The sequence below is a fragment of the Pteronotus mesoamericanus genome, unplaced genomic scaffold (assembly GCF_021234165.1).
Source record: "Pteronotus mesoamericanus isolate MK-2021 breed Mesoamerican mustached bat unplaced genomic scaffold, CSHL_Meso_final contig_105, whole genome shotgun sequence".
In the NCBI taxonomy this organism is placed as follows: domain Eukaryota; kingdom Metazoa; phylum Chordata; class Mammalia; order Chiroptera; family Mormoopidae; genus Pteronotus; species Pteronotus mesoamericanus.
In genome coordinates, this window is record NW_026555006.1 from 16,941,010 (window position 1) to 16,961,999 (window position 20,990).

A 20,990-nucleotide genomic window follows, 5' to 3' on the forward strand; every position below is an offset into this window, starting at 1 on the left:
TTCGATATCACTGGTCAAGAAATAAATGCAAAAATCAATTTTTTTTTTTGGACACATTGAAGTGGCAAATAAAACTCACAGTGTCAGCAAGGATGCCAAGCCACAGTTCCCCTAATTCTTCTGGTGACACATTTCCAGAGGGCATGATAAGCTTACAGGTGTCCATGGTAAATACTTTTCTCCCACAGCCTTTATTGCTACCACTGTATTTATTTATTACGTATTGCCCATCCCCACTTTCCCCTGCCAGATCAACATACACCTTGATAACAGGGACGTTGCTTATTGATCTGTCCCAGGTGCTTAGCATAGTACCTGGTCCATAATAGGATCCTCAACATACACTTAGTGGGTGAATAATTGAACCTTGGCCCTGGTGACTCTACTCTTAGGAACTGATCCTCGGGCAACAGTCAGAGATCTACAAGAACATTTACACCCAGGATGAGCATTTCAGCGTATGGTGTAAGAGTCAAACTTTGCAAATCGTTTAAATGTCCAACATAGGGGATTAACAAAAAAAAAAATTATGACATATCCTTATGAGAGGATACAAAAGTAAAGTCATTAACATCATTTTGTTGGTGATATAATAACATTGAATGATTTTCTAGATACAGTGTTCTGAAAAGAACAGGCTACATAATGCTGTTTTCTAGAGAATTTCTGAAGATATTTTCTAGAAAATTTCCGTATATAATGCTATCCTAACTTATCTGTGTATACACCAACATTTCTCAGACAGCAATGCCAGCACATCGGATCTGGTTAGGCACTCTATACGGCTCAAGGACGTCATTAACACACAGCCTTCTTTATAATTCTTAGAATCAAGGCTGGTGAGCATTTCAGAATTCACCTAGCTTGAGTGGGTGGGAATGAAGGTACCCCGAGGGTCCCAGAGCAAAGATATATGCAGGGCCAGGACCAAAAGTCACCAAAAAGCAGCAATTATCATGGAACAACTATCAATTTCCCAAATAACAAGGTCTGACTTTAGAGCTGAAGATTTGCTCAGTGATAGCTGTCATCCTCCCTTTGGCCAGAAGAGGGCAGACATTGGCCATGGATGGAGGTGGAGAGCGGGTAGGGTTTTTCGGGGGGTTTTTTTAGGCCGGAAAAAACGTCTCCCAATAAGGTCATTCTCCTCTAATGAGAGTTGGAGCTCAAAACAAAACTCTTGACTCTTCTGCTGCAAATATGCTCCTTAAATGACAGTGAAGTTCGAAGACTGCCGTTCAGTTTAACTTTGTCACTTTACCTCTCTGAGCCTCATTCTTTATTATGTGAAGTAGGATCCCTGCTATGTGTCTATAAGGTGATATTACAGGAAAATACATAAATTATAAACTTCCATATTACAAAAATATATGCACAGAAAAAGTGGTTTAATTGCAATGTGGTATGTGTGCATGTACGTGCGTGTGCACGCATGTGTGTGCGAAGGAGAGCTATGGACAAAGGGGTCCAGGCCACGGGAGGCTTTTCTGGTCTCATGTGAGTGTATATTTGTAAATTCTCAAGCAACTAAAACCAACCCATTCTACACTTGAAAAAATGTACTTCTATTTATATTTTAAACTGCTTATTTTAAAAGTTAAAGAAGTGCTTTACTTATTGACTGTGTGATAAAAAGTGAAATATCACAGGAATACATGTAAAGCCCTACGGTTAAGTTGAAAAATATTCCTGAATACAAAGGAAGGTTTTAGTGATAATTATTTTAAAACTCTTAAGTGTTTGAGTGGTTACATATGTGGCTGTGAGAAGCAAAAAAGTACAAGATGTAGATATTTTTTTAAATATAGCTTCATTTTTTAAGGATGTAGAGCCTTAGTAGAAGTATTATTTTCACACTATTTTGTGGCAGCCAGAGCACAACTGCAGTCTGACTATATTTTGGAACAATGAGAAACTATAACACAGTTGACAGGCAAGCAGTCATGAGAGAAATGTCTGGAAACCACACCAGAGGAGGGGTTGAGGAACTGAGCTGGGAGCCTGGAGAAGAGCATGGGACAGGACCGGCAGGGAGAATTTCAGTCAGACCAAGGAGATCAAAGTCACAAAGGCAGATCTGAGCTCCATACTGAAGGACTTTCTCAGCAACCAAAACTAAGCGTATCATCAGGGAGTCAGGAAGCTCCAGATGCTTCAATGTTCAAGGAGTGCCTGGAAGACCCATCTGATGTCAGGAGGAAAGGTGCTAGTGGTGTCAGAAATCAAGCTGTTCCTATAGAACAGAAATCAGTCATATACCAAATATGATGGGAGGCATAGTTGTCAGACTGGTTCCCGTAGCACTACAGGATGAAAGGACCTTGAGATATAGGGACCAAGGTACCGACACAAGAAGACAGGCTGCACCAGCAAGTTAAGCCATATCAAAACCATTAATATATCCTGATGATGAATGTCAGGGAAAGAAGCTGTTTAAAAAAAGAAAAAGGAGGGGGTGTCCCAAAGAATTTATGTGTTTACAGCAGTCACACAGAGGCTGGGATTAGCTGACGTGTGTTCACTCCCTCACTCATGATCCCTCCCCAACTGAATTCCCACACTACACTGGGCCCTTTTTTAAGAGCCGTGTGTACTTTCTTTGGAGGCACAGGGATGACCCCTTAGGCTTTGTGATGTTTGAGATGCTATCTCTTCCCCTGTGTCCTCTTTAGCTTACAATAGCAAGGAAAACTCAGTGGGGTGATCGAGCCACAAGATATGTGTATGCAGCAACGTTGTGAAAGGTAACATGAAAATTGTAGTTCATTGAGGTTCCCCAGTGTGACCAGTCTGCCTGACAAATTTGAGTTGATTAAACACAGTTTCTAGAAACACCAAAATTAAGATAATATGTGGGCCCCATCTCCCTTCTGAATTTCTTTCAACTTTCTCAAAAGTACCTTCCAGAACACCAGGGATGTGAGGGCTGAAAGACTCAGGCATCAGAATTATTCTGAGGAGTGGTTCCAACTACTTGGAGATCATATGCAGAGCCACTTATTTCATTATTATGGACACTTTTTTCTCATAAGGGGAAAATATGGGAATAACACTTCATGAATACTAAATGGGTTGACCAGCGTAAATCTAATTTTTGTTTTTTCTTTGAAATGGCAATTGTATTTTATTTGTTGTTGAATATATTGCTGAGTTTTCTTATTTTTTAAAAGTAGGTAATTGGAATATTTTATATACCCTTTCTATAATAATCTTCAAAGCTACATGAAAAATGTTAGGACAATTTCTAAAACTGGTATACATGGAAAATAATTTTTTTGGAGGGGGGAAGTGTAGCTTGGTGGTCCTTAACAAAGGCTTTTTCTCACTTCATGAAGAGTTTCTTGAATTTTCCCTGATTGAAAATGGTTGTGTTCAACCTGCATTCTTGAAACTGAAAGCTTTAGCAGAGCTCCAACCCTCTTTTCATGTTCATGGAGAAGACTAAACATTCAGAGTGACAGGCTGCAACCTCTCTCCTTTGACCTCAGATTTCTCCTCCAACATCTACCTGTTATTTCTCTCTCATCTCAGGATGAAAGAAGTGTCCTAAAACTCCTTCAAAATGAACACATCAACTCAAGTCACGCCCCAAATCTCTAACCTGCCTTGGGGCATCTTTCTTGGGGCTTATGTTACCTCATCATTGATTTGACTTCTTGGCTGGCTCTCACCCCTCAGGTTTATAAACTCAGTCCAGTTTGCTCCCCATACTTATAAATGCAAGCCTTCCCTCTACTTTGGTTCCTCCTGCAACCACAACCTTACCTCCCATTGACTACCCATTGACTGTTCCACCTCTAAATTCTGCCCTTGCCACTTGAGAAGGTCACGTTCAAACCACCAAATCCAACAGGCTTTATATTTGACCCTTAAGTACTGTTGAATCTCTCAGGATATCTAACATTTTCTCCATGAATCTGGTCTTTCTTTGGCTTCTTTAACACTTCACATTTTTTTCGAGTAATCTACCTCATTTTCTTCCCGTCACCTACTAAATGAGGCCATGCCTGGTTTACTGCTCCTGGTTGTCTTCCCTGATGCTCTGTCCAGCTGTCCTTCTCATTCTCAGTGATAATGGCTGCCAAACCTCCTGCTCTGAGTGGTCTGCTCAACCTCTTATTTCTAATTGTTAGTTTGTCAATTTTGCCAGAAGATGGCTTTTAAAACCCAACCCAGGCAAATCTGAACCTATCATCTTGCCCATTGTGGTAAATCTTTTCTGATTGTTTGCCCAGGTCTAAATGGATTCTCCATTTTTTGGAAACTGACCCCAATCCACAGAGTAAGCTGCTCAAAGCCACTTGACTTCTTTATCACAGTTGATTGGCAGGCACAGAGACAGGTACCTGCCTGAGACTGAGCCACTCACATAGATTTCTCCTAGGCTTGAAGTGTTAGAGACAAAGGCTTGGGCTAATTGTAAATGGTAGTGTGCAGGGAAAAGGTCCATGAATTCCTGGTGCTAGGGTCCCTTAGAACTGTCCCAGTTCCCAGTCTTTCTGGTTAATTCCACTGTTCTGTGGATTCATGAGACTATCCAGAAAAATTTTAGTAAAGTCCCTCTTTTGGCTAAGCTTGCTTGAGTTGGCTTTTACTGCTACAGGCTTTCAAGTAACAGAACCACCTACACCTCTCCAGGAATCTCTCCCATTCTGGAAGGGGCCCTACCCTCCCCTTACCCAGCAAGGCTTGAAACATGCTCAATTACTGCCCTAGTCCACTTGTCCAGCTCCCACATGCTGCAATGGTAATTCAGGTCATATCATTTCTTTGTCTAAACCCTAAGACTAAGTCTTATGGCTTTTAATGTTACATAAATACCCTTCTCATTCCAGCTCATGGGTGCAGGGGGCTTATCTTCTGCTGTTTCCATTCCTCTGTGCAAGTCAGGCCGGATGAGCAGACTTACCTAAACATTCTCCATTCTTCACTTCCTCTGTGATTTCTGTACTTTGGTTCCCTTTGCCCTTTGGCCCTGGTGAACTCTTCTTTTTAAGGTCTATCTCAGCTCCTTTCCCCATTTCCTCAGGAGAACATCTTCCTCCACCCTCTGGAACAGGAGATCACTTGCCACACTTTAAGTTTATCTCCCATTCCAGACTGCGGGGTGTAAACTACCTTTAATTCCTGGCACCATAGTTGTTGATCAGAAGTGGGTGTTCAGTGAATTAGTTCATACGCCATCAGATGTCCACCAAGATCGTAAAAGGTCTGAGAGAACAGCCAAAGCCAGAGTATTTCCTTCTCTCCCTTCTTACCATGCTTTTAGCGAAATTCATGGGACAAAATAGATGGTGGGTGCTAAGTGGGTGAGTTAAACAGACCATAACCCCAGACCTTCCGACGGCAGTTTCTAAAAACCAGGACACTCATGAAATTGTTTTTGATTCCAGGAGGAACACATTCATTTTGCTTTAGCATTTAAAATTCATTTCCATATACGTTAACTGATTTAATTGTCACTGCAACCCCACGAAGCAGTTAAAGGATATGAATGCCAGTTTGTAGATAAGGAAATTTAATGGGAGAAACTCAGTTCTTCTTGCCAATGCAGTAAAGAATTACAGATGAAGTCTATTAACATGCATGCAGGGTTTACTGGTGATATGTTCTCATGAAGAAAACAGGCCTTGCCGAGGTGGGGAGAAATGCAAGAGCAAGGATGCCAAGGGCAGAGGTGGCAAGAGCTGGGGTGGCAAGAGCATCAGGTCCTCTGTTCTGAGGACTTATCTAGTTGGTGGAATGGGGGTGAAGAGGTTTCATGTTGATTGGTGGGTAAAGCTGGTGCCATCTTCCCTGGGGGACGTGACCACCCAAACTTAGGTATGTGTGGGGGGCTGTTAGCACGAATCCTTATCTTGCTCCAGACCACATTTGTTCATCTTGTTGTAAAATAGATATGGACAGGAGGCAGTTAATTGACGTTGGGGCAGCTATCCCAAGGTACTTGTGGGCTTCTTCCTGGAAGCCTTAGGGACTGCCTCGTAAAGCAGACAGTGACCAGCAGTAGGCAATTAACCAAAGCTGTTTTATGGGCTTCTTCCTTTGGGCACCGTGGGCCCTTTCCCGCCTTTCAGGCCTTGGGATGAGAGCACAGTTTCAAAGGCTTACTTTCCCAGATAGTGGAAACGATACCTAGAATTTCAGAGACCGCCCTCCTCCCGTGTTAGCCTGGTGTTTCCTGTGGTGTTGGAACACCTGGTAATGTTACCGGACCAGGCTCAGGACTGCTGAGCTAGTGGGTGAGATATGTCTCCCTCCTCCTTCCTGCCTTGGTTTGCTATCTATCCTACCTAACATTCCTCCCTCAAGCATTTGGAACCCATATCCGGGGGGTTTGGGGAGACAACTGCTCTGGCTGCTTCCTGGTGTAAAAGGGACATTGAGCCTTCTTTGGGTTCCATCTGCTTGCTAACTATCAGTCAGAGGCTGTGGAGGGAAGTGTCCTTCCACTGGCCCATGTTAGATAGCTGGAGCCTTGGGTCCCAGAGGTTGATAGTTGTTCATGACAATCATTTGTGGCTTTATAGCCTTTATTCTAGAAGAGATAAATTTAGTCAGTAAGTTGATTATCATGGGTCCAAATAGTAATATTGCTAGCATAATTAATAATGGTGTTGCAAAGGGAAGAAGTAAAGACATAAGCCATCAATCTGAGTCCCCAAAAGAAGTTGAAGTTTTGATCCTAAATGCAGATTCAAGGATACTTTGCTTGTTTTGCTGGACTTTTCCTGATTTAACTTAGAAGCAACGCTCTTCCTTCAGGTATTTCTCCTGCTGAGGCTGTGAGCAGGTCTAATGCCCTTCAGTTTTGGAGGGCAGCTCCAGCTAATGAGCTCCACTGTTCTTAGAGTACCACAAGTGTTTCCCTGTTTTAGTTTATGATTCAGCCATTTCCTATGATAGACAGTGGTGGATTCCTAACAAAGTACCCCCTACCATTGCTCCCATTGCATAGAGGATCCCCATAAGTGATATTAGAGGAAAAAGGGGACCAGCCCTTTTGAAAAGATGTCCTTGTCCTCCTAATGAGAATGGGGAGGAGGCGTTTTCCCACACTGTGGAAACACCAGAAAGAATATACCTGAAGGAGCAGATTCCCTTCCACTATGGAGGAAGGTCCAGTATGTCTGGGACCCACAGATCCAATAGACTCCTGTCAAAGGGGTGTTTCTGCCATCAAAGCAATATATACCAGCTTAACTTGCTGGGTTTCTACAGAGACATGGACTAGCTGTGTGGTTCTTGGGTATTTAGTAGCTGACCATAATGCTGCCAGGGAGGCTCTGACCAGGGGGTCTATTATGGGATTGTGGAAATTTGTGCTATTTATAAATTCAGTAAAGATAGAGTCTCTCTTCAGTCCAAAATGTATGGTGACTTGAGAGCTGTGGAACAGAGTGACATAGACCTCTTTCTTGCGGGAGGAATTCATTAACTGGGTAGGATGGCCTGCCCTGGCAGTAAGATGTTTTGGGTAAGTTTTTGTCTAACTTTGGGCTAGGAACAGCCGGATTTGGAAAGCAGGTATGTATGAAATTTGTTTCATCCCCTGGGTTAGGAATTCCTCCAGAGATGTAAAGTATTGTGGTGTGGAAAATTCCAGAGCAGTGTTTCTGAGAGGTGGATCTGGGATTAGAAAATTTTGTCAGCCTTGGCTATCAGCAAGCCTTCCCACAGGCGCCTCCTGGCACATCACTGACGATGCAGAAGGGATAGCTGACCCGAAGAGGGTTTATTACCGTATTTTGCCATGTATAATGTGCACCCATGTTTTGGCCCAAACTTGTGGGAAAAAATCTTTAGTTTTAATTTTTGAATTCAATTGTTTATGTATTTATATTTAGATAACTTGTTTTTTGTGTGTTATAAAGGAATTCTCGCATTTATTTTTGAACATTGTATGGTACAAGAAATTTTGTATAAGAAACAAATAATTACAAAACACAAGAACAGATACAGAGTACAAGGAATTTTATATACTGTACCACCCATAGAAAATGTGCACCTTTTTTTTCCCCTCAAAAATTTGGGCACAAAATGTGCACATTATACATGGCAAAATACGGTATGTGAGAAAACAGAGGACCTCAAGGGGAGCATTGACTGCTAGTGGAGAAAGACCTGGGCAATAGTTTACTTAGCAAGGTTTTGAGTAGCTATGATGCCCCATGGGATGGAATGCAGTCTTTTTGTCTAGGGTAATGGAGACGTTTCCCCACTCTTCCAGTACCAATGGCTGAACACAGCCCCAGCTAAGGGTAGAAGGACAAAGCCAACAGGAAGAATTTAATTTTAAAGACTGGGCCATATGATTGGCTAATTCATAGCAGTTTTAGGTGGGGATTTTACATAAGCGGAAGGGGGTGAGGGGTAACATAGGAAGCTACTTATCAGACTCAAGAGTGTCCTTTGGAAAAGAAACTTGAGGTCCTCCACCAGCTCACAGGAGTATGTAGCACCATCCTGCTATTCTGGAAGTCCTGAGGGTTTGGTCGACTCCTTCCACGGTTTGCCTTCAGAGTGATGTATCCAACTGGAGATGCCAGGAACTTTGATGGCTGTTGGAGAAGACATGAGAACAGGGAGGGGTCCTTTCCGTGAAGGTTGTACTTGAGAACCTGGGGAACCATCCTTCCAAACTTTTATTAAAACCTGGGTTCCCAGGGGATAGAATGGGGTAGCCACATCCTGACTAGGTTTTTGCTGTAGGCCAAATTCCCAGAGGGTGGCCTGAAACAGCCACCGTCTGCACCTAGGCTTCTAGGGAGGAAGGCTCTGTGCCTAGCAAGAGCTCTGAATATAGAAAAGATCAGCCATATAGTGCCTCAAAGGGGCTTAAATTCAAGGAGGCCTTGGGGGCCACCCTGTCCAGAGTAAAACAGTCGGCAAGGCTTCCTTTCAGTCAAGAGAGGCTTCTTGTGTGATTTTTCTAACAGCAGTTTTTAGAAATCGATTGGCCCTCTCTACCTGCCCTGAGGACTGAGGGTGCCAGGCACATTGGAGTTTGTGGTCTATTCCCAGGGCCTTGGAAATTGTTTGGACTATGGTGGAAATAAAGGCTGCCCTATTGTCACTTTGAAGCAAACAGGGTAGCCTGAACCTAGGAATAATTTCATGTAGAAGCTTCTTAGCTACTTCTTGAGCCTTCTTGTTTTGGGTTGGAAAGGTCTCCATCCAACCTGTAAGGTGTCTACAAAGACTAATAGGCATTTGTGTCATTGTTTAGGGGGCATCTGGGTAAAATCTATTTGCCAAGCCTCCCCTGGATAGGATCTCTTACGCTGAGCAGGCTGGGCCAGCACTCGCATAACTGCTCCCTGGGCATTATTAAGAAGGCAGGTGGGACAGGAGGATATTATTTGACTGACAGTCTTGGACAGCCCCTTTTCTTGAAATACCCTGTTAATAAGGGTGGCCAGAGGCTCCTTTCCCATGAGAGTTGATTCATGGAAGGACTTAGTCATTCACCATTGCATATTTTGGGGTAGAATTAAAATAGTTCCTCAGCCTAACCATCCTGAAGGGAGAAGTTGAAACCCTTTCTGTGCTGCCCAGGACTGTTCTTCTTCGGGACAGGATGGAGTGGGCAGGGATGCCTCAGGGATGAGGGCCCCTATAGTACCTTGGTTGCTGGGAACTCGTACCTCCTAGAGGGCCGAGTGTCTGGCAATGGCACCTGCCGAGCGATTGCCCTTGACTACTTCACAATCCCCCTTTCTATGTCGCCTGCGATGAATGATCAGTATTTGCTGAGGCCTTTGAAGAGCCTCGAGAAGATCTAGGATTTGAGGCCCGTATTTGATAGGGCAGTTCTTAGTGGCAAGGAAGCCCCTCTCCTTCCAGATTGCTGCGTGAACATGTAGGGCTAAGGAAATGTATTTAGAATCTGTGAAAATGTTTGCCCTTCTTTCTTCTTCTAGTGGAAGAGCTTGGGTGGGAGCTATTAGTTCTGCTAATTGAGCCAAGGAATTGGCAGGTAGTGCTTATGCCTTTATTGTCTGATGGAGAGAAACTACTGCATATCCCGCCTTTCTTTTTCCCTCTAGAACAAAACTGCTGCCCTCTGTGAATCAAATAATATCTGGGTTGTCTAGAGGTCTAGAGGGAGATTGGGGCAAGGGTTAGAAGATATAGATATAATTTCAGAGCAGGAGTAGAATGGTAAGTTCTCTGCTGAATTGGGAAGGAGAGTGATAGGATTTAAGGAAAGTAACACCAGGATTCTATAAAAGTAGGGCCTACTATTTTAAGAGTTCATTGTCAGAGAGCCAGTAGTGGCCCTTAGTTTGTAGGAGTTCTGGGGTTCGATGGCTAGTGTATGCCTGGATGGGAGCCCCAGGAGTCAGTTTAAAGGCCTCCTCTAAAAGAAGGTTAAGGGCCCAGCAGCTCAAAAACAAGATGGCCACCCATGGGCCATAGCATCCAGCCTTTTAAATAATGTAGGCCATGGGTTGGTGGGTATCTCCTAATTTTGGGGTGGGGACCCCTAGGGCCATGCCCTCCTTTTCATGTGTATACAATTGGAAAGGCTTGGAGGGATTAGGGAGTCCTAGGGCTAGCGCCTGAATGAGCAGTGTCTTAAGTTGATCGAAAGCCTTCTGTTGATTCCCCATTATAAAGGGACTGACTCTTCCCAGACCTGGAGGCTATCATAAAGGGGCTGTCCAAGGAGGCCATGGTTAGGTATGCAGATTCTGCAATACCCTGGTAAGCCAGGAAAGGCCCTCAGTTGCTTCTGCATGCTGGGTACAGGAAGCTAAGTGATGGCCTGGACTCTGACTGCGGAAAGGCCACGCTTCCCAGGAGTAAGGACCCAGATTAGTGTACTTCCTGTTTGACGAGCTGAGCCTTCGTCTTGGAAACCTTATATCTTCACGTAGCCAAGAAATTTAATGTATGACCAGTATGTAAACAGATAGTTTCTGGTTCAGGGAACAAATAAGCAGATCATCTATGTACTGAAGTAACGCCCCATTCTCTAGCTGTAAGTCAGCCAGGTCCTCAGCCAGAGCCTGACTGAATAAAAGGGGGCTGTCTCTGAACCCCTGGGGTAGGATAGTCCAAGTTAGTTGTTGGGATCATCCCTCAAGGAATGTCCATTCAAAGGCAAAAAGAAATTGGGACTTTATGTCCAGGGGGATGCAGAAGAATGCACCCTTTAGGTCTAATGCAGTAAACTACACTGTATCCGCAGGAATTGTCCCCAACAGTGTATGGGCTGGGGACAACAGGGTGCAGCGGAACCACTACTTCATTAATGATTCTCAAACCTGGGACTAATCTATAGAAGTCATCCTTTTCCCTGACCACTAATACAGGAATGTTACAGGGGAAACTTGTGGGTTTAAGTAGCCCATGAGAAAGGAATTTAGAAATTATAGGCTGAAGCCCAGGCCTTGCCTCGGGTCACGGAGGGCAACGAAGGCTGGCGTAGCGTTGTTAGCCTGAGCAGGAGCTCTGGTGACCCGGACTGCTGGGTCAATTTGTCTCTCCCAGGTGGGGGTGAGAGTATTTCTATGGTCTTCAATTTGGAGAGGTGATCTTAAGGCAGGATTCCCTCCTGTAAGTATTTTGGTCCCTAACAATTGGAGAAGATCCCTCCCGATGAGGGGGAGTTAGTCGTTCAGGGACTGCGAGAAAGGAGTAAATAAAATAGTATCAGTCCCAGAGGCATCCCAAGGGAGGGGGGGATTCTTAGCGGTGGGCTTTCCTGCCAAACCTAGGAGAGTGCGGGACTGGGAGGAGAGGGGCCTGGAGAAGGCGATAAGGACGGAGCAGGTGGCCTCTGTGTCTGATAAAAAGGTTTTTGTCCTACCTGCCACATCCATGCATACCCTAGGCTCCAGTCCAATGATGGTGACCTCTTGAGGTGGGACCGACTGGGGTGGGCTACTTCAGTCCTCAGTTACCATCTGCAAGGCAGTCTTGGGGGGACCTTTGGCCCCAGGAACAGAGGGCCGCCCTGTGACCTTGCAGTCCTCCAGCAGGGCCCTGGAGGGGGCTTATTATGATTAGGACGCTCCTTTGCCCAGTGCCCCTTCTCTCGGCACACACGACACTCGGTGCCATTTGAAGCAGGCTGTGCAGGGCCTTCAGGGTGTGACGGTGAACGTCCCGCAGGCGGGGCTGAAACGTGGGCGCGCCTCCTTTCCGTCTGTTTCTCCTCCTCCTGAGCCCTGGCCTCCCTCTGCTCGTTGCACTTGTTAAAGACCCCATCGGCTGTGGTCAGCATTTTGTCCAAGGAAACCCCAGGTTCCCTGGAGAAGTTTTTGTAATTTTCTCCTAACGTCAGAAGCTGCTTGAGTTAAAAATTTATCCTTTAATATCACTTGTCCCTCATAAGACTCTAAGTCCAAGCTACTGTGCTTGATGAGAGCTCCTCTCAGCCTTTCTAGGAAAGTGAGAGGGTTTTCATCGGGGCCTGGTTAACAGCAGACACCTTGGAGCAATTAATGGCCTCTTGGTGGCCTGCCTTGAGTCCAGCCTTAACACAAATCAAGAAATGGTTTCGTTCTCACTTTTTTGGGAATTGCTATTATAATCCCATCCAAGGTCCATAGGTGGAACTATTTCTCCTACAGGATATTTGTTGTCAGACAGATGTAAGTCGCAAACTTTCTAGCTTCCTTAATTACTTTCTTGTCAATGTCTGATAGTGTTTGTCCTAGAACTACCACTACATCTTTCCAGGTCAGTTCATATGCCAAAGTAAGGTGCTGGGAAGTGTCTATGTATTTGTCCAGATTGTCCCATGGCCAGCTTTGATTTACCTGAGCTCGACAAGGGAGAAAGGTCTGTGGATTAGCTGGGGGCTGAATCCTCCTGCCATTTCTATTAGGGGCAAGAGCTTAGTTAGAGTTGATTGAGTTGAACATTTATCCTTGGTCGGAGCAGTTTCAGGGGCAGGAAAAGTGGGGGCTGGTGGTTGTGCAGAGGACCCCTGGGTGTGGGGGTAGTGAAGAAGGCTGAGAAAGGGCCTTCTCTGGGGTCTCTGGGGCTGGGATTGGTCCCATGAGCATCTGGGAATTGAAGGATGAATCAGTAAGTGCACCATTCATACGATTAAGTTCATACTTTTTGCATAAATCACTACGGCCCCTCAAATAAAAAATTCTTGGGTATAAGGAATCTCTGACCACTTCCCAAGACGCTTACCAGAGACTAAGTTGTAGAATTCTATGATAGCTTAGGGTCCCATATAGGGGCCAGACCTTCCCATCCCCTGGTCCATATTGCAGCCACGCTGTGTTACCAAAGAAGATCCGTCGGTCTTTCTTTAAGTTTTGAGGATCAAACTGCAGCCAACCAAGTAGAAAGGATACAGCTTAAGGGGGTACCAGCAGAAATGGACTCTTGATTCCCCAACTAGAAAAGGGAAAAACACACTGCCCAGGGAGGGGACGTAGGCAGTGGCAAGACTGCCCAGCAAGGGGATGAAGGCAGTAGCTGGACTGCCCAGCCCCTTTTCTAGGTGGTTGAGAGTCTCAGTCGTTTGTGTCCTTTTGGGAGCTAAAAAGGCTGAGCGGGGAGATGAGGTGTCCAACAGTGACAGCCATCCCCTGGGAGCGAGCTGGGAAGTAGTCTGTTCTGCCCTTAGAGTGAGCGCCCTGCCCCCTGCTCTGTTCAGGGAGGGCAGAGGGTGGAGAGAAAAAAGAAACAGCAGATACCATGCTCAGTCCTCAGGCGGCAGATGAAAACTGACCAGAGTTAGGTGTCGCCTTTTTTCCTCTGCGTTGGAAAGGCAACCAGTAATGTGTCTGAGTAGCGAGTTAATTCACCTATTGTTCCCAGGACCTAGTAGTTCCCCTGGTCTGGAATTTACAGTGTTGCAAAGACTTATTTCCTTATTTTGCTTTCTGAGTTCTATATAGTATAGGAGGGATTGAGATTTTCCCTCTTTGTTCCCTTGCTCCCAAGTAACATGGGCACAGTGGGGCCAAGCCAAATTTGAAGCTGAAGTTGAATGCAGGGTTTGGGTTAGGCAGGTAAAGAATCACCTCCTGCTAGGAAATGGTGATCAAAAGGCATGACCTTAGGGGATTAGATTGCTGCTTGCTGGAAAACAAACAGGCAATTACTTTGTAAACCAGATAGACATGGGAGTGGTAGAGATGTAAACCAGTGGTCAGAGAAAGGGGGAAAAGACTTATTATGAGTGAGGCAAATTCAAACGAAAAAGCCTAGTAAGGAGAACAGGAAAGACCTGGAAAAGCCAGGACTTTCCACCACAGGCTAAAATCTTGCTCTTTTTTCAAGAACTAAACCTAAGTGGGGAAAGCGGTACAGGGATGGGAATGTGATTGCTTTTACAGTGTGTTTCTCCTTACATGGATTTCTGCTTGCAGCCGGTGGGAGACCGAGGGTTCTGTCCCGGTCCACGTCCCAACTTATCCTCTCACAGGTGTCTTTCTTTGCAGAAAGTACCCTGGTGGCTTTTAAATGCTCAACCTGTCCCTGCCAGGTGTGGCAATTTCTCAAGAGGGAGAGAGCAAGACTGTTACTTGGCAAATGTAAAATTGCCCCTCCTAGCAGCTCCTGCAGAGAGTATTCTGATGCAAATTGAGTTGCTAGAAGCCACCTGAGGAAGAGAAAGATGCTCCGAGCTTACAACAGGTCAATGATTTAAACTGACTTTTCTTCTGGCCGGGTTTAGAAGCCAAAGAGGCTATGGAATCCAAGTAGTGGGTCAAAATGTGCTGTTTATGAGTAGGGCTCCCAGAGGCTGTTACCCCTTCAGTTATCCCTAGCTCTCTTAGGTGTCTAAATTTCTCCCCATCGCGGGGAACAGCCAGGGGTGCTCAGAGTGCGGGGTGACCAGCCCTTACTTTAAATATCCCCAGATGAGCAAAAGCTACGTTACAGTGATGGGAGTTCCCTATGAGGCCCCTGCCATGTCTTAGAGATTGATCCCAGACATCTCCACCAGGCCCCCACTCACACAGGGCCTCTGGGGAACTCAGGCTAGAGGGAGAAAGTGCCTCTTTTTTGTCTTCGGAGCCCAGGTGAAATCCAAGCACTCATTTCACATTTCATTATTTCTACCTCCAAACATAGTTACGTTTCAAGCCCATCGCACAGCATCTCCTTTATCCCAAAGGTGAGAAAGGCAAGAAAACCTCACCAGTGAGACCATATTCGCTGCGTTCCAAATGGCTGGAGACAAAGGGCAAGAGCCAAGTCAGGATCCGAGTCTCAGCACCATTTATGTTATGTTAGGGGAGAAACTCGGTTCTTCTTGCTGATGCAGTAAATTACAGATCAGCAAGTCTATTAGCGCGCATGCAGGGTTTACTGGTGATATGTTCTCATGAAGAAAACAGGCCTTGCCGAGGTGGGGAGAAATGCAAGAGCAAGGATGCCAAGGGCAGAGGTGGCAAGAGCTGGGGTGGCAAGAGCATCAGGTCCTCTGTTCTGAGGACTTATCTAGTTGGTGGAATGGGGGTGAAGAGGTTTCATGTTGATTGGTGGGTAAAACTGGTGCCATCTTCCCTGGGGGACGTGACCACCCAAACTTAGGTATGTGTCGGGGGCTGTTAGCATGAATCCTTATCTTGCTCCAGACCACATTTGTTCATCTTGTTGTAAAATAGATATGGACAGGAGGCAGTTAATTGACGTTGGGGCAGCTATCCCAAGGTACTTGTGGGCTTCTTCCTGGAAGCCTTAGGGACTGCCTCGTAAAGCAGACAGTGACCAGCAGTAGGCAATTAACCAAAGCTGTTTTATGGGCACCGTGGGCCCTTTCCCGCCTTTCAGGCCTTGGGATGAGAGCACAGTTTCAAAGGCTTACTTTCCCAGATAGTGGAAACGATACCTAGAATTTCAGAGACCGCCCTCCTCCCATGTTAGCCTGGTGTTTCCTGTGGTGTTGGAACACCTGGTAATGTTACCGGAACAGGCTCAGGACTGCTGAGCTAGTGGGTGAGATATGTCTCCCTCCTCCTCCCTGCCTTGGTTTGCTATCTATCCTACCTAACAGAAGCATGCAGGTCAGGTCTCTTCAACAAGGTCACACTTGTAAATGATAGGCTTTCGACAGGAAACTGTCTTCTAACCTCAGAGTCAGGGTTCTTTCTCTGCGCTGTACCATGTTGCCTCTCCAGTGGAAGAGTTAAAATACAACTGAACAGGCTACTTGTGGAAGTGAGAATAAGGTGGGGATGGCAATCTGCTTCTAAGTCATGTAACTTTCCCCCCCACCCTTCTTGCCACACATGACAGCTAGGGAGGGTAACCACCCAGCACAAAAATTGTTACCCAATTTCCAGAAATAGATACTGCCCCCAAACACTTTGACTTGATGGCAAAATATTTTAATTTCTCATAAAGCTATGTCCCCACCCACACCCCACCCCATAGATTTGACATGGAAAAGAATCTGCACGCGTGTGTCCTGGCTGAGCAGGAGGGTGACGTGTGCATGTACATATATGAATATACATACAGGTTTATTTAAATGATCTACACTTTTGGAGAGTGTTTGAAGCATCTTATCAAAAGAAAACACATTTGAAGCAAGAGTTTAAAAACACTTTTCAGACCCAACCCACATCCAACAGATTGGTTAGTATTGGATACACAGATTTGGTTTCAAAGCTGAAATGCCCCTGGTGTAATAGACCGTCTCATGAAATTCAGTTATTTTATAGTATGCCATAAAAAATAGGGACGGATATCTAAAGACAACTTAAATATTAACTCAACAGGCTACCTGGTGATATAAATAGGAAAAAAAGTGGTCATGAAGTAGGAGTGAAAAACTATGACACCAGCCTATCTTGGACTGCAAAGGATGTTAGAAATCTATCCTAGAATCTAAAACAGGAAAAAGAGTCAAACATTTCACTCCATATAGACTCCATCTGGCCCAAATCATCCCCCAAGGAGTATACCCCCAACACATGAGGTTTACTAACCACCTGCTACAGATGTTACTACGTCACTAATTTACAATGATCACAGAAAATGTGTCATACCAGAGGTTTTGTTATCATATACAATGCATTAGTGGCTGCAGGAGTCTTTCCTCCAAGAGCTATGGTCGGAAGGCAAAGTGACAACATCCACGCCACTGGTCCAAGAAACCAGAGCTAAGAAACACAAGCAGTCAAGCATTCATTTGCACAGTGAGCTCTCTCTGGCATGCTCCCCGCTCTAGTTAGAAGGGCTAGGATGCGGAGAACTGTCCCAGCCAGGTGCTGCAGCCATCTACTCCTGGGCTTCCTTGCGGGTCAACTTGTAGATCTCGGTGGGTCCGTCCACATGGGTGATAGTGGTGGTGAGCTGGAGTTCTTCCCCACTGTGGACCCTCAGATCGCCTGAAACAGGGTTTTTGTTGTTAGATGTGTTCAGGGAGCAAAAAGAAGAAAGCTGGCTCATCTGAGTAACCACCGCCCAATGCCTCTTTCGCACTCTGAGCTGACAGAGAAAACCTGGGCATGAACACCTAAGGGCTCACACAGAACCTTTTCACTCAGACTTTGCAGTGATTTCATCCATTTTTGTCTTCCAGAGAAGAGATATTAATGAGAGATGAGTCAGCTTACTGCTTATATAATTTGTAGTCATTACTAACATTTAATGAGAGCTTACTTGGTGCCTGACGCGACTCTGGATGCTTTATCCTTGGTCATATTTATCCTCACAAGAGCCCTCCAACGTGGCACTCTGATCGTGCCGGCTTTACAGAGGAGAAAACTGAGAAGGAAGGAAGGGGACTGCCCCAGGTGATGGAACAGATATACAGCCGAGACGGGATCTAGGCCAAGGAAAGAAGGCTTGTGCTGTGGGCTAAGCCAGCACAACTCGCCTTCCCTGTGAGGGGAGGGCAGGCGCATACTTCCTTGTTGTGAATAGTTTACAAAGTGGCTATGCCCGGTGCAGGCAAACAAGACCTGCCTCTTCCCAACAGACTGGGCAGGGTATTACTACATGTAATACATTTAGGAGCAATTAGAAGTTTTCTTCTCAAGGGAAATCTACCAGAAATGCACTCTGAACTATCTGCTATCTCCAGGATTGTGGATATAAAACCAGTGTTTTGGTCACCCCATACACCGGCCCTTCAGGGTGCTTGGTCAAAGCTAGTTCTGAATTTGCATATCTGGGTGAGCCATCAAAAGTTCAAAGCCAGTTTCACAATCTGCATGTCTGAGAGTCATTAACATTTCAAACAGAGTCTTGGCCACCCCAGTTTACCCATTAGCACCTCCAAGTGTTTACCTAAGGAATCCCTTTCCTTGAAGACAAAGATATTAGAATGTATTTAATTTTCTTCAGATTTTGAACCAAAGATGTGAATTCTTTAAGCTTAAAATGTGATTCCAATGAGAAGGCCCTAGAAAATGTGTCTGGTCCTACAGGTCATTTGAAGAAACAGCCAAAATTACTTTGGCTTCTGTATTTAACAGATACCTATATTACAGTATGTGCCTGACACTGTTCTGAACACTTTAGAAATATTAACACATTTCATCTTCATACCAGCCCTTTGACAGAAGTGCTGTTGTCATCATTCCCATTCTGTAAATGAAGTAACTGAGGTACAGAGAAGTTAAACAACTTGCCCAAGGCCCAAGTTGGTAAATAGTGACGTGAGAGTCAAAGGGGAGCAATGAGACTCCAGCATCCAAGCTCCCAACCTTCAGGCTATGCTGACTCTGTAAATAACAGCCAATGAGACAGCTGGCGAAGTATAAATCTGCATGTGATGCATTATGGTCATAAACACATACATGTAATAATTTGGATGAATTGTTCAGGATGTTAATTTTACTTTATGCATCTGATGAAAGAGAATTTATAGCACACAATATCAGTGCACTGATAGCAAGGAGAGCTGTTATGAGTGAGGATTCACCATACGCACTATTAGGGGTTTAACATACCCTGTATTTCCTTGTAAGATGTGAAGACTCTGAGGCTCAGACAGGCAATTAATTTCTCTAATGTGGTGCGGCTTGCTCCCAGCAGAACTGGGATGAGGACCCAGACCTATACAACTCTGGCTGGCAAAATCTATGATTCATGTGTGGGTCTACTGTACCTCAAAGACCAACTGTTTCCCCTTAGGGAATGGATGTGGAAATATGGCAGTAACATGGCAGGAGTGGGGATCCCTCCATTTGTCTCCAAACTCCATCTACCCCCTACTCCTGCCAAGGTCTTGCTCCATCTGTTCTCCCTCTCTCAGCTCCTGCTGCACGGTGCACAGACATGCTCAAAGGCTCTTCCTTTCCAAGACAAAAAAAACAAACAAACCCCAAAAAACAACAAAAAAAACCTTTCCAAAAATGTGATATGTTTCTTACTTTGGAGGCAGGGAAGGATAAAAATAATAATAATAAATTGAAGAAGGAAGAGACTTTCAGCTTGCAGGAAGTTTCTTTTCTCTGGTTATAATGTCAATTCCTCTCACCTAATTAACAGTAAGATAAAGGCTTGTTTCTTTCTAACCATTGTGAAATGAGACCAATCTCTGGCATGAGATTTAATCTCAAAGGACTACTGTTGGGTCCGTATTTCTGGTATCATGGCCACTAGAAAGTGCTGCTGTAGCTGCTGCTTCACTCTAACTGCCTGAAATGCAGACTAGGTACCCAGAAGCCTACGTAAATTGAACTGTCATAACACAACGGTAAGCACAGCTTCTAAAAATGGGCAGAATTTCAATGACAATTATTTGTGCATCTGTGACTATGTTAGTAAAAAGAAGGATAATTCTGAGATTGTTTCACAGAATCTGGGAGAGACCGGCCATCTTCTATTACAAATAAGGAGTACCCAGTTCTTTCCTTATAACCATTACGGCAAATTAGCACCCCATTACCCAGATATGGAAGCCAGAAAGGTCCAATACCATGAGTTCATATTCGTCTCTTGAGGTCCTACACAGGATATACTAGAGCCAGGATTCCTAACCATCTGTGGCTATGTCCAAAGCTTTTGTTCTTTTCATAACATTCTAGACTTCATTCTTTTGTGTGGCATTTTTTCTGGTCCCACACTGACATCCTTCCCTTTCACTTTCAAAGCTAAGCTCAAATAACAACTCTCTATAATGAGGTCCCTGGTTCACAGCAGAATGAGAAAATCAAGGAGAGTGTAGTATTGGTAAAGGAAAATAATTTCCATGCAAATGACTGTTGTTTACTCTAAGATTGTATCAGTCCTACATTAGGGGTGTTAATAAAATAGTGGAATTTAGGTCTTACAAAGTTCTTTTTTCCTTTTTGAAGAATGTGAATATCCAGCACAGGATCTGGTATAGTAAGTGCTCATTAAAACACCCACCAAGGTTTGTCTGGTACAGGCCAGTCTAGCTCCTCCCTGCTCTACTCCGTGTGGCTTGGTCCAGTCCAGGGCACCAGTACTGGTGTTCCCCACTGGGGCTTTGGGACATACTTCTCAGCTAGAAAACAGGTCTGCCTTGGGATGATTCTGCTTTTGCGATCCCTTCTGGGGGATGGGGCAGAGTGGCCTTGGAGGGAAAGGGTTCCAGAATCCTGGGTCCAGCCGTCTCTTGATCCTTTTCAACCATTCAAGCTAGTTCACACCAGGCGTTGGGGTAAGGCGTTTCCCACCCACCTCCACAGTACCTCCAGGCACTCAGTGCCAGGCAACTGCAAGGAAGGGGGCACAATAAAGCCTAGAAGTTTTGAGTGAACTTGTAGTGTTGTGGGCTGAACTGCGTTCCCCACCCCTAGTCACTTGTCAAAGTCCTAATTCCCAATACTGCAGAATGTGACTATATTTGGAGAAAGGGTCTTTAAAGAGGTAACAAAGCTCATATGAGGTATTGGGATGGACCCTAATCCAATATGACCAGTGTCTTTATAAGAAAGGGAGTTTGGACACAGACACACACACAGGGGAGACCATGTGAAGACACAGAGGGGAACACGGCCACCTATAAACCAGGAAGAGAAGCCTCAGAAGAAATTAATCCTGCTGGTACCTTGATCTTGGACTTTTAGTCTCCAAATTTG

The 20,990-nt window shown here is 44.9% G+C and overlaps 1 protein-coding gene across 3 annotated transcripts in view; it reads right to left on the reverse strand.

Annotated features, from left to right (window-relative positions):
• Positions 1-20,990, reverse strand: part of WLS (Wnt ligand secretion mediator) — a 143,965-nt gene that overhangs the window by 22,794 nt on the left and 100,181 nt on the right. The window contains exon 12 of one of the 3 annotated variants that reach the window (XM_054574545.1): positions 8,448-8,561. In XM_054574545.1, the coding sequence (XP_054430520.1) occupies positions 8,470-8,561 (92 nt within the window). In that variant the 3' untranslated portion in view covers positions 8,448-8,469. Of the gene's footprint in view, positions 1-8,320; positions 8,562-16,389; positions 17,322-20,990 lie in introns of those variants that run through there. The other 2 variants (XM_054574534.1, XM_054574525.1) reach the window with 2 other exon arrangements.